Source organism: Mixophyes fleayi, chromosome 1 (assembly GCF_038048845.1).
Source record: "Mixophyes fleayi isolate aMixFle1 chromosome 1, aMixFle1.hap1, whole genome shotgun sequence".
Lineage (NCBI taxonomy): Eukaryota > Metazoa > Chordata > Amphibia > Anura > Limnodynastidae > Mixophyes > Mixophyes fleayi.
This window is the reverse complement of record NC_134402.1, coordinates 5,264,972-5,277,391: the sequence shown is the minus strand read 5'-3', so window position 1 is coordinate 5,277,391 and position 12,420 is coordinate 5,264,972. Positions and strand designations below refer to the sequence as shown.

The 12,420-nt window shown below is 41.5% G+C and overlaps 1 protein-coding gene across 3 annotated transcripts in view; it reads left to right on the top strand.

Annotated features, from left to right (window-relative positions):
* The window catches only part of FBXO41 (F-box protein 41), a 114,785-nt gene extending 104,068 nt beyond the window's left edge, over window positions 1–10,717 (top strand). For all 3 annotated transcript variants that reach the window (XM_075186564.1, XM_075186402.1, XM_075186489.1), the window contains 7 exons: window positions 4,119–4,234; window positions 4,984–5,136; window positions 6,356–6,451; window positions 7,069–7,187; window positions 8,514–8,672; window positions 8,763–8,878; window positions 9,764–10,717. In XM_075186564.1, coding sequence (XP_075042665.1) covers window positions 4,119–4,234; window positions 4,984–5,136; window positions 6,356–6,451; window positions 7,069–7,187; window positions 8,514–8,672; window positions 8,763–8,878; window positions 9,764–9,826 — 822 coding nt within the window. In that variant the 3' untranslated portion in view covers window positions 9,827–10,717. The remainder of the gene's footprint in view (window positions 1–4,118; window positions 4,235–4,983; window positions 5,137–6,355; window positions 6,452–7,068; window positions 7,188–8,513; window positions 8,673–8,762; window positions 8,879–9,763) is intronic.
* The last annotated feature ends 1,703 nt before the right edge of the window (window positions 10,718–12,420 follow it).

Below are 12,420 nucleotides of genomic sequence, written 5' to 3'. Positions count from 1 at the left end.
GGAGTTCATCATTCTGCAAGTACTCTGCACTTCCAAGCTGCTCATATTCCTGCAATATTCTACATTCACCTCAGTAAGAACTTTGCACCATCCAGTATCTATTCTGCAGTACCAGTGGCTTTACCAGTATCACCTGTTCTGTTGCTACAGCTGGTTCTTAGTCTATAGGGCTTATTTCCAGTTCCATGTATCTGTGTATGGGTTCCAGGTCCGTACCTGCCACACAGTCCTGAGTTCGCCATTCCGTGTCACGGTTCTGAGTTCCTATTCCCTGTCTCCAGTTCCAGTTCACTCTGTTCTGAGTTTCCGTGTGTTTCCTATCCGAGTTCTTATTAGTGTGTTCCAGTCCCATGTGCTTGGCCACAGGAGCCGGGATTGAGTTCCCACGAACAGTTCCAGTCCAGTACTCAGGCAAAGACTCCGGTCCTTATATTCCTATACTCCTTGTGCTACTCTGAGGACTTTACATGAGCAGAGAGATCATCCAGGCCGCTAGGTTCTGTTTCAGTCCTGCTCCAGCTAGGCCAAAGGGTCCAGAATCGGATCGAGAAATACAGATGACCGTGACAATACCATTTTTATCCTCCATATTAGCTTTTAAGGGGAAGGAAAGTTTTGCATGAAATACAATGGCAACACCATTTCATTTAAAAGGACCATTAGCAGTATAGCAGGTTGTGTATCTGCTGTCTCTAAAGAGAGGTGGAGCTTGTGAGGAAATATGTGTTTCCTGTACCGCAACCACATCTACTCTATCATTGTGGAAGGTGGAGAGGGCAAGCCGTCTTTTGTTGGGGGAGTTAACTCCCTTAGCATTTAATAGAAACATTTGAAATTAAACAATTAAAATATTTGTCCTGCCCATATAGGAAAACTGGAGACGACCCCTAGCTCCTTGGTAATAGTATGAATGGACTTGATTATAATAACAGCCCACTTGAGTGGGACATCTTTTGGCCCGGACGGATGCATGCATTCCTTTCTTCAGGAACATTGCAAGAGACTTATCAAAGTTTACAAAAAATCCTGAGATAAAACCGAACTCCTCAATCCTCACCATTTAAGGGAGACAACTTTGGGTTGCAGATGTATAGAAGAATAACACTGACAAATGACTGATGAGGTCCAATGCAAGGTTAAAAAGCGAAATGGGGCAGTCCTGATGTGTTCCTCTAGTCAACTCCACCATGGTTGTAGTCATCCACTGACCAATCAGGAAGTGGTGAGAGTATAACAAAGGTATTTAACAAAGTCAATAACTTCTGCATCAAATGCAGTTGAGAAGAGCAATAAGAATAGACCAGAGCATTGTGGCCATAACTTTTGCCATTCAAGGATGAGAAGCGGATTGGGTGGCATTGTGTTGCTAACTTAAGATCTTTACCTGGGTTTGGGTTAATAATCATGTATGTCTCAATAAAGCTTGACAAGATGACCGAGAACTGTGGATTGTATGGTAGAGCGTTAGTAATGTTGGAGCAACATCTGTTGTAGAATCTTATAATACTCAGAGCTAAGGCCATCCCACCTGGGTATTTATAAGCATGCACATACTGGCATTCATTTCTTGGAATGTAATATTTGTTTCAAGCAGGTCTTTCTGGGTAGAGATGAGTTTGGGGAGCTTAGCATCATTACGCAATTTGCCCTGAAATGTAGAGTCTGGAGGGGTGGCTCTGATAAATTTGTAGTAAAAGGTGTGAAATACTTTGGCGATTCCTTTACATTTCGCAAGGAGTATGTCACAAGCTTCTGCTTTATTTTTTCCCCCCTGAAGTCCTCTTTTTCACCACAGCCCCAAAAAATGGCAACATTTTCTAAATTTCTTCATTCCTCCTCTTCTTAAAAATTCCAAACCCAGGGAGTACACAGCTGGGTTGTTAGGACTTGTTTTTGTACTTATTAGTATTGTACTTAGAGATGAGAAACTGTTCTCTGTTACTTGTATTTTGTGCTGTCTTCTTCTATAAAGAATGGGTGGTAGCATGAAGAGTATCAGTCATCTCTTGCGTCCTTTTCTCTTCATCTTCTGACTAGCTCAATTCAATGTTACAGAAGCAGTTGGATCTGCAGGGCTGTAAGTAACGGGCTTGTGGGACTTCCTGTACTGTACTCAGTCCAAGGTGATGCCCAGCCGATAGCAGGGTCTCACCTGCTTGTGTCCATATGTGGCTGCCTCTCAACGGCACCCCATCCTTCAGCACCTCCCCCACTACACGTGGCACATCTCTACCAGCGAAGGTGACAATCTTCTCCATTGCAGACTGCCTGTGATTTCTTTAGCTGCGTGGAACTGGCAGGCTTTCCCTGCTCCCCATACAAGTCACATTCTTGGGGTTTGGGCAGGCTCCTGACTCATGCCCAGTTTGCATTCAATTCTGTATTATTTGGGCTGCCCCCTTTCCACCTTTTCTACCCAAAGTTACACTGTGTTTCGCACTCATACCACCCTTGACTAGAAAAGCAACTGGAACACTAGAACAGGCACACAAGCCAGACTCTGGGTACAAATCACAATAGTGATGCAGCAAATAAATAGTAATTGTGCCCTGAATTTACCAAAATGTGTCATGTTTAATTGTGTACCCTGCAGAGGTTGTGTTAACTTCAAATTTAGGGTTTGACCAAGGTGCCAAACATTTGTATACAACTGTATGTAATTGTATAGAAAACTGGCTAAAAGATTGTGTCCATAGAGCAGTTGTCAATGGTTCATATCCTAACTGAATAAAGGTTATAAGTGATGTACCCGGGGTTCTGTCTTGGGACTTTATTTCTAAATGATGCAGAAGTTTGAATTACTAGCGTTTTCTTTGTATTCCCATATGGCACAAAATGATGTGATGTAATAGAGTCCAATCCTCACAATGGGATGTAGGGATTTAGGCAGCAGTATGGCTAAATGTAGGATTATTTAGGGCTAAAATATACATGCTGCTTACAACTTAGGTGGAATCCTATTATGATGGAGAAAGATCCACATATAATTGACATAGTAATAGCATGCAATGCCAGGAAGCTGAAGTCAGAGCCAGCAGGATATTATGATGTATTAAAAGAATAAAGTTTACTTTGGCCTCACCTTGAATATACAGCTCAGCTGTCTGCTCATGTGTCAATCATTTTATAAGAGCAGTAGGAAGTCTTGGTCCTTTGACCCCTCTGAAATTGTGGGCCCAGGGCAAATGTCATTTTGTGTGACCCTAAAACTGACAGTCAGGATCTCCCAGTATGAGAACTTATTCACCTGCCCTGGAGGACCGTGTGTGCTTTAACTCATTATGGAAGTTTACTACGTGTGGAAAATAATTGGTGAATTTTTTCCATGTGTCACTTAGCCCTGTAATCCTTAGCCCTGGAGAAGCGGCATACTCTTTTAATTTAGGGGGGGTCTTCACATCCTTTTTGAGATAATGTCCCCTGAATTGTTTTATATGAAGGCTTGACCTAGAACAATGCGGTGTATGTCACTGGAACCTCTAACACCAAAACCTTTCAGACTCCCTGAAAGGATCAACATGAATTCTCACTTGATCTCCAGAGGAGGATTAACTGTTTGCATCTGTACACATCCCTGCTCTTAAGTTGTTTCCACCTGTCTACACGAGAGCAAGTACAAAGGGGGCATTTGTCCCAGGACCAAAATTCGACTTCATGGTTAGGAAAGGAGAAAAAGCTTCCATCTTAGCCCTATGATGTCCGAGGAAGAACCTCCTCTTTGAGGTGCTCTACAAAGGTGATCTGATGGTCGGAGTCTAATTCAAAAACAGAAACAAACTAACCTCAAGCTTAAATTAGTTTCTTGTTGCTTAAGTAGTCGTGATATTAGTCCTAATACTGAGCTTCCACCAAAATTTGACCCTGGACCTAACAATCCAATTGTTATGGGGGGACAATTATTGTAATTTTTTTGTTCTGGACTGATTTCTTAAAGTGACCATGCCAGATTCCTCACTTCACAGAGGGCCCAGTAAGTTTGACTTCCAGCTTATTGTGACAATAATTCTAGCTGCCTGTCCTGACCATTGTCTGAATACATTTACAGGACCTCCGATCCTGGACATTACATGTCCCCCACTGGCTGCCCCTTGCTCATGTTGTCCTGTTCTCCTCTGCAGTTTCTGATCACCCTATCACAGTGGTGCACACAAACTCATTCTCTGACCCTGCAGAACCTCAAACCCCGGCAAAGAGGGAAGAAAGAAACCAAGGAGGAGTACATGAAAAGCACAAGGTGAGACCCCTGTTCCACCACCTGCTCCTGGAATGGATTTCCAGACCCTTCTTCATCTTCATATTCCACATTGTAACCCATCCCGCCCCATGCCTTGTTGTTTATCCATCATTTCCTGTTCTACCTAACTTTGTAACCTCTCCCAGATCCATCATCCTCCTTAATAGTCTATTATCATCTTCACTGTCTTGCAGGTTGCTATACTTTCTTTTATAAGAAAGACTAGCTACCATTATTACATCCAATATCTTCATATTTCTGAAACTTACACCAGGACCCCTTCTCTCCATTCAGCATGAGCGGCCTCCACATCATCAGCCTTTCACCTCCCTCCTGTTATCATTATTGTATCATCGCTTCACCCCCCCAACACCACAATCACCATCCTCCATTCCTGGAGTTTTCCTAGTAAGGTTATTCTGCTTTGAGTGGAGTATATTACATGGAGTAGATTTCATACTGTGTATGATTTGGAAATCGCTCTGCACTCCCACCCACCTGTATATTATTAACATACATAAAGTATTTATAACATCTGGGGTAATAGAGTGTGTCTGGCAATGTGAACTCTCCCACCCTTCCCTTATGTATGCGATATGTCAGTGCACTGTTGTATGAAACTTGGGATGGGAGCACCTTTGTTATCGCAAAGTTCAGTTTCCACTCATTATTTTTTCCTTTTCTCAGAGTAACAGTGTATGTACCCTATGATAAGACTCTACATAGATATATTTATGTCTTCTAACTAGGGGCTGTCTTGAAGCCGGCCTGGAATCTCTACTCAAAGCAACAGGGAGGAACCTGCTAATACTGCGAATATCCCACTGTCCTAACATCCTGACTGACCGATCCCTATGGCTGGCTAGCTGCTATTGCCGATCCCTGCAAGCTGTAACATACAGGTACTGCCAGCATGGTGAACAGTGGGGGATCATGGAATAACTGCTGGGCAATGCACCAATTACACTGCGCACTGCCAGATCTACTCGTATAACATATTATGTTATATGGTGACACTAGACTTGTGTACTACTCATATAACATATTATGTTATGTGGTGACACTAGACTTGTGTACTACTCATATAACATATTATGTTACGTGGTGACACTAGACTTGTGCACTACTCATATAACATATTATGTTATATGGTGACACTAGACTTGTGCTCTACTCATATAACATATTATGTTATGTGATGACACTAGACTTGTGCTATACTCATATAACATATTATGTTATATGGTGACACTAGACTTGTGCTCTACTCATATAACCTATTATGTTATGTGGTGACACTAGACTTGTGCTCTACTCATATAACATATTATGTTATGTGATGACACTAGACTTGTGCTATACTCATATAACATATTATGTTATATGGTGACACTAGACTTGTGCTCTACTCATATAACCTATTATGTTATGTGGTGACACTAGACTTGTGCTCTACTCATCTACTATATAAATGCCTAGTGGCGTGTGTGGAAAAAAACAAAACCAAGCTGCAGCGCCACCTGCTGGGCAGAGTTATACACTGACCTGTATATTTCTTGAAGGAGAAGTGACAGTTGGGAGTGGTTGGTGGTTGCCGGGGATGACAGTGGGGAGTTTTTAACACCTTAAGTAGCTTGATGAAGGATGTGGCGATGAAGATGATGGATGAGGTGATGGAGAAAAAGGATGAGGTGGTGACATGTGGACAAAACCACGTTAAAAAAGGGCGCTTGCATCGGGAAGTAACGCTCTTCCCCTGAGGAGGCCTGGGCTAGGCCCAAATGCATGACAAGAACCTTTTTTAACACCTTAAGTAGCTTGATTTGACTAGAATGCATGAGTATCATGCACGGGTTAACTTGTATAACATATTATGTTATGTGGTGACACTAGACTTGTGCTCTACTCATATAACATATTATGTTATGGGCTGGCACAGTGGTTAGCATTGTTGTCTCGCAGCCCTAGAATGTGTGTGTCTTTGTGTGTAAGATAATTTAGACCGTCGGCTGTAATGGGGAAGGGACTAATGTGAATGATGTAATATTCTCTGTTAAGCACTACATAATATGGAGGCACTATATAAAGGTTAATAAACCATCTTCTTCTTGACACATATAGAAGTGCAACTGATCCTGTGGGCCATGAAGTCATATGGGCTCTCGGAGCTGGCTGCAGAGACATCATCTCCCTCCAGGTGGCACCATTGCATCCTTGGTAAGAGAGCACAGATCGCTGTATCTGAACGTACATGTGAGATGGTCCTGCTAATTGACAATGTATCTGCTGCTACCATAGTATTGTAATGACACAGATCTGCCCACAATATAACGGCCTGGGATCACATTGCTTATATTCCCCTTCTATGCAGCCTTATGTCTGAACCACAGCATCATAATGAGGGCTGTGTGTGGTGTATATAATTATTGTGGCATGTATCTACAATTATATAATATGCTGGTTTGATCTATACAGAATTTCCCGTTTCATCATGCCATCATATATCCTTCATGCAGCGCACTGTGTTTAACAGACTGGAAGAAATGATGGAGTTGGCAGTTGTTAAAGTAGTATAAATCCTTTATCACATTGCAGATTATAGAGATTATATGCAGCATGTTGACTGCAGAACTACCCTGAGAACACCACTGAATTCAAATTGAGCTTTTATTTTGTACTTGTCTTGTTAAAGACGGGTTAATATACATCCCATTGGTATCCTCTTTGGTTGCTAGAAGCATTGAAAATCACCTTACATTTCCCTGTCAGATCCTCATTTTTTGGGTATAGAAACAAGTAATAATCCTGCACTGTTCTATTCTCTCTCTTCACAGCCAGCAGCCCACGCGTTTCAGTAACCGCTGTCTGCAAATGATTGGACGGTGCTGGCCTCACCTCAGGGCGCTGGGCGTCGGGGGAGCTGGCTGTGGGGTGCAAGGGCTTTCTTCATTAGGTAATGGACTGGTTGCTAAATATTCCACATTCTCCCAACTGTATAACAGGTTAGAGATTATCAGATCTGGGATAATAATCATCATCAGCTATTTATATAGCGCCACTAATTTCACAGCATTGTACTCATTTACATCAGTCACTGCCACACTGGAGCTTACAGTCTAAATCCCTAACACACATACACACACAGACAGAGAGAGGCTGCTCATGTAGAAGGATTGACTCCTGTATGAAACAAAGTTTATACATCCAATACGTACGTTTGTTTGATATGGGATTGTCCTTTAATTATCCACATTTTAAAGAAATGATTAATGTTATTAGAAATGAGATAAGACTAGTAATTTTACATCTTTAATAATTGACTATCTCATATTATTATAAGAACTTTTAGTGATACTGTTGCAAATCACCCATCGTGCTTTGCAAGTGTGAATTCTGATGTAAAACAACCCAGATTACTATTAGGATGTCATTCTGGTTTCATCATATTGCTAACAGATTATGTTTATCTCCTTGACAATAGAAGAATTTAAGCATGAACATCACAGTTAACTTTAAATCTTTTCATATATCTTGCAAAATGTTATGAAGTTGGTTATAAATATAATTATTGAGATATAAATGAATCTTACCTTAGACTGTGATGTTAGATCTAGCAGTGGCAGAAATAGACAGTGAATATATACAGTACACACTTGCTCACTAGACAGCTGGTAAATGTGAGTGACATCATAAGAGCTATCTGTGATGTAAGTCTGTCACATGTCCAGTCCAGTCTGGATAGAGAGACATTACCTGGCTATTAGTGTGAAGTCCTAACTGGCAATGACGATATTAAATCTGTATTTTGCACATATTGTACTAGTGTCCTAACCAATCTGTGATCTTCTCTCCATAATATCTGATAATATAAGACACCCTCTGATAGGGAAATCCGAACCAATGGAAATGTTAATAAATATTTGCTCTGAGTTGCACCACTCTCATGTCATACACTTCACGCTCAGGATACAGCTATAATTTACTCCTCGATCTTAGGGATGTGATTCAGGTTCTACAGAAGCCATGTTTTTATCTATGTAACATTGACACACATGACCTTCATGTGATGCAATAATGTTGTTATATGTCGACAGACTATATGGAATAAATGCTCCAGAAAGAACATGGCAGATAAAGGTCCACAATGTAGGAGATACCCAACCAGATTTTGTGTCCATCCCACAACAGTCCAGTTTCATAATATGGATGATGATCTATATGTAGCACGTTTCCATGTATGGATCCCCACTTCTCACTGCTATTTGTGTGCCCCCTACAGCTCGGAACTGTATGCGGCTACAGGTGCTGGAGCTTGATCACGTGACGGAGATCAACCAGGAGGTGGCAGCGGAGGTCTGCCGGGAGGGTCTGAAAGGGCTGGAGATGTTGGTTTTAACGTCCACCCCGGTGACTCCAAAGGCTCTTCTGCATTTTAACAGTGAGTATTGCTCTCAGGTGGGAATGGCATCAGTTTCGCTAACATAAAGGATGGGAATCATGCTTCATGGCCCTGTATCTTCTCCTATAGGTGTATGTCGCAATCTGAAATCCATCGTTGTGCAGGTTGGAATTGCAGATTACTTTAAGGACCCGAGTAGCACCGAGGCTCGGAAGCTGTTTGAGGAAATGGTCAATAAGCTGCAGGTAGTTATTGTATCGTATTTCTTATTATTGCAATGTCCGGTAAATCACTCTGGTTGTCTATAGGCTCAAGCAGGCGACACGTGGAAAACGTGAAGTGCAGCAAGTGTCGGGTGACACAGAGGTAGTGACAGAGTCTGAAAGAACTGTCCGGCCTCTTCTTATGTTTATATCCGGCCACCGGACCATCAGATTGGTCAGAACCATTATAGTCCCAGAATCCTATTCCCAGAGTCCCATATTTACCATAAATAGTTTGTTGATACCAACAGTATTTTTTAACGGACAAATAAGGTGTAATTCTATATATACAGGTACTGCTCAGAAGTCTCATTCAGATTACTCCATTACCACTGTGATCACAAGTCTCAGGGAAGGGCATAAGGGTGTAAGTAGAACACCCCTATACCCAAGTATATATCAGAGCAATATACAGGGGTAAAAATATTACATATCGCATATCAGACCAGTACATAGTGCTGCAGGACATATTGTATCACAGAACATATATAGCGGAATAGTTTGTTATTGTAATTAGTATATTGTAGTCCAGAGATCTCACATGCAAGCATATGGTATCACAGAGCAGTGTAAATGCCAGTTTATAATGGCGCTCTCACGGCTTACAGTTAGTATCTTCCGATTAGCGGAAGCACCTTGTAAGTGTTGATGTCTTACCAGATATCTGCAGATAAAAGCACAAGACTTCTGTCTCTTAATCACTAGGTTAGAAGCTGCTTTACCATGTCCTGATGCTGGTGGCAGGTAGTTGATGAGGAAGCTGGTGGTACAATATATCCATCCATTGTGGTGACATTACTGGAGAACACTTTACGGCACTCGATATTGTGGGGTGTACAAGCATGACTGATATGTCTTGTTTTTCAGGCTCTTAAGAAGAGGCCAGGGTTCTCCAAGATATTACACATTAAGGTGGAGGAAGGCTGCTAACCCCATTTTATATGAACCAGACACTGTTCTTTGTGATCTTGAGGTCTCGTCCGATACCCAGATTTAACCGTGTCGTCTCCCCATGGGAAGTGCCACCAAGACCTATTGCCAAATATCCGTATCCAAGAGTTTTTCTGGAAGGCCTTACAATGGTAACGAAATGGAGGAAAGCAGGGCCCCTCCATCAATGCCGGACTGTAACAACAAACTCCAGGGTTCTTTGTTCAATTTCTTATTCTTTATGTTCTATGTGGATTCATTGCGATAGCCAAGAAATGCCGCCCTGGTGGTCTGCCGAGCTGCGCCAGAATACGAAGCACGGCATAGGATGTCTGTGTGGACCCTAATATTTGTGTTTCTGTCAAGTGAGATATGCATATAGATCTGTATATTAATATTTAATTAATATATATCAATATTTTAAAGATAAATATATATATACTATTATTTTAAAAATACAGCATCATTGGAAGCCAACAGGTAAAACTATTAAATTATGTTCAGAGTAATATACCGAGGAACTCTTGTCATTGGTGATAAGTAAAGACTGAATCGCCCTCTCTGTTCACCGTGTGAAGTTCCTTGAATAAGCAACAATGTCTTTGGAAAGGCAATAACGCACGTCGGCAGTTATTTCATTCAACATATCGCACACAAGAGATTGATACGTCCACGAAGAGCCACCAGCCTTGAGTAGGCGGCTACATTACAGACTGTGTCAGTTAAGCCATTACGGAGCATTGTCCCATAAGGACTTTTGTCGAGATCTCGTCCACGGACATGAATGGAAAGGACCTCATTCAATCAGGTTGCCATAAGAGACACTGATACTCCACTGACATCTTTCTTTATATTCACATTATTTTCTCTATATAAAACCCATGGACTCTGGATGCCCAGGTTTGTTAATGGCAAACACATAAATAGGATTAGTTTTAGTTTATGCCGGAGGTGCGACAGCACCACTAGATAACAAGCACTTTATTTCCAACAGTTACTGGAGTATAAGGGGATGAGAGATGTGTTTCGTCTATTTGTCGGCCCCAAGGTAGTCTTCGGTTACCACCAAGTTGTCATCTACCTTCATTGACCTTGACCAAAGTTCCCATGGTCAAGTGTTGTATGAAAGGAGAAATGTTATGTGAGGGTAGGAAGAGTCTAAAGTTATGTAATAGCATACACTGGAAATTGTATGGCACTTTTTAACCCAATAACCTTAATATTCTTGGTCTTTTATGATGTGACTCTACATTGACCCTATTAGTCTAGTCTACAGATTGTATCGGTGAGGATTTGAACCGGGTAAATGGTAAACTTGGCACATGATTAGAATTATTAGGCTCTTAGAGTAGAAATGTAAAAGAAGCTTGGTCCCTTGTCTTACACTGGAATTAATTCCTGGACTGTACAGTAATATTCCAGCACTGCTCAGAGATTGGTCTTTCTGTATAATGGGGGACAGTTCTCATAACTGGTCTACACATAACTGAGCTATAATCCATAGTAACTATATCCCCGTTCCCTTGCTGTAGACATCTCAACACATTATACGCACATCCATAACTTGTTCATGGAGGGTTTTGTTAAGGGCGGTTTGTGACATCTGTGGCCCTGGGCCACATCATTCCTGTGAACACCACTTGCACATTACAAAATGGGATTTAGTTGACATACAATATATACAGTATTGTTTCTGAGTTTGGGTTGTGTTTCAACTCATATAATTAATTGATCCCATCAACCTACTACTAAGTGGCAGCTCACCGTGGTATTAATGGCTGTAGGTGGACAGCATGCGAGAAGTGTACAAAGAACAATATTCCCTTTAAAGTGGCAGCACCATATACATCTGTAGTCAGGGGTATGTCATGTAATGATAAAATATACTGTTAAATACCCTTTAATATTAATCCAAAACCCGTATGTCATGCCATGACTGATGAGTGTGAGCGGGATAACATTCTATGATATACTGCAGGGACTTGAGTTGAAATTCCCAAAGTTGATGCTTAAAAATCACATTTTCATTGCACATCTGATTTTGGCAAATTCAGTCTGTATTAAATGAAATCCCATTAGCACTGTTTGCTTTGCCGGGTGTGCGGTTATACTGTGGGCTCCTCCGTGGGACGATGGTGCAGGTATCTACTGATAAATGCTCCAGGAATAATGTGCCTGTGCCTCCAGATTGGTTACTGTTATATTATTTTTGCTTCCTTGGAATGATCACCTTTCTGTGGGTCTGTGGTATTGTAGACCAGTATATATCTTACTGGGGCTAAGGTCTCACTTTGCATATCAGAGATATCCAAGACCCCATTGTATTCCCATGTTTTTGGAGTTCCCAAGCGACCTGTAACAGTAACAATCCACAGTCCTAGACTACCTGGAACAATGGTTGCCTCAAATCCTTTAAGGATTCAGCCTCTTGGGACCATTATAATATTTTGAAAGACACTAAAATGAGAAAACAACCACTGTAGAGGAGTCACTTTTACACCACAACCTGTGGGTGAAGCCGGCGGGTCCAAGTTACCTCCTAATCCATTGCCATGTGATAGCATCTGTCTAAAGGAGAAAACAAAAGTCTGACG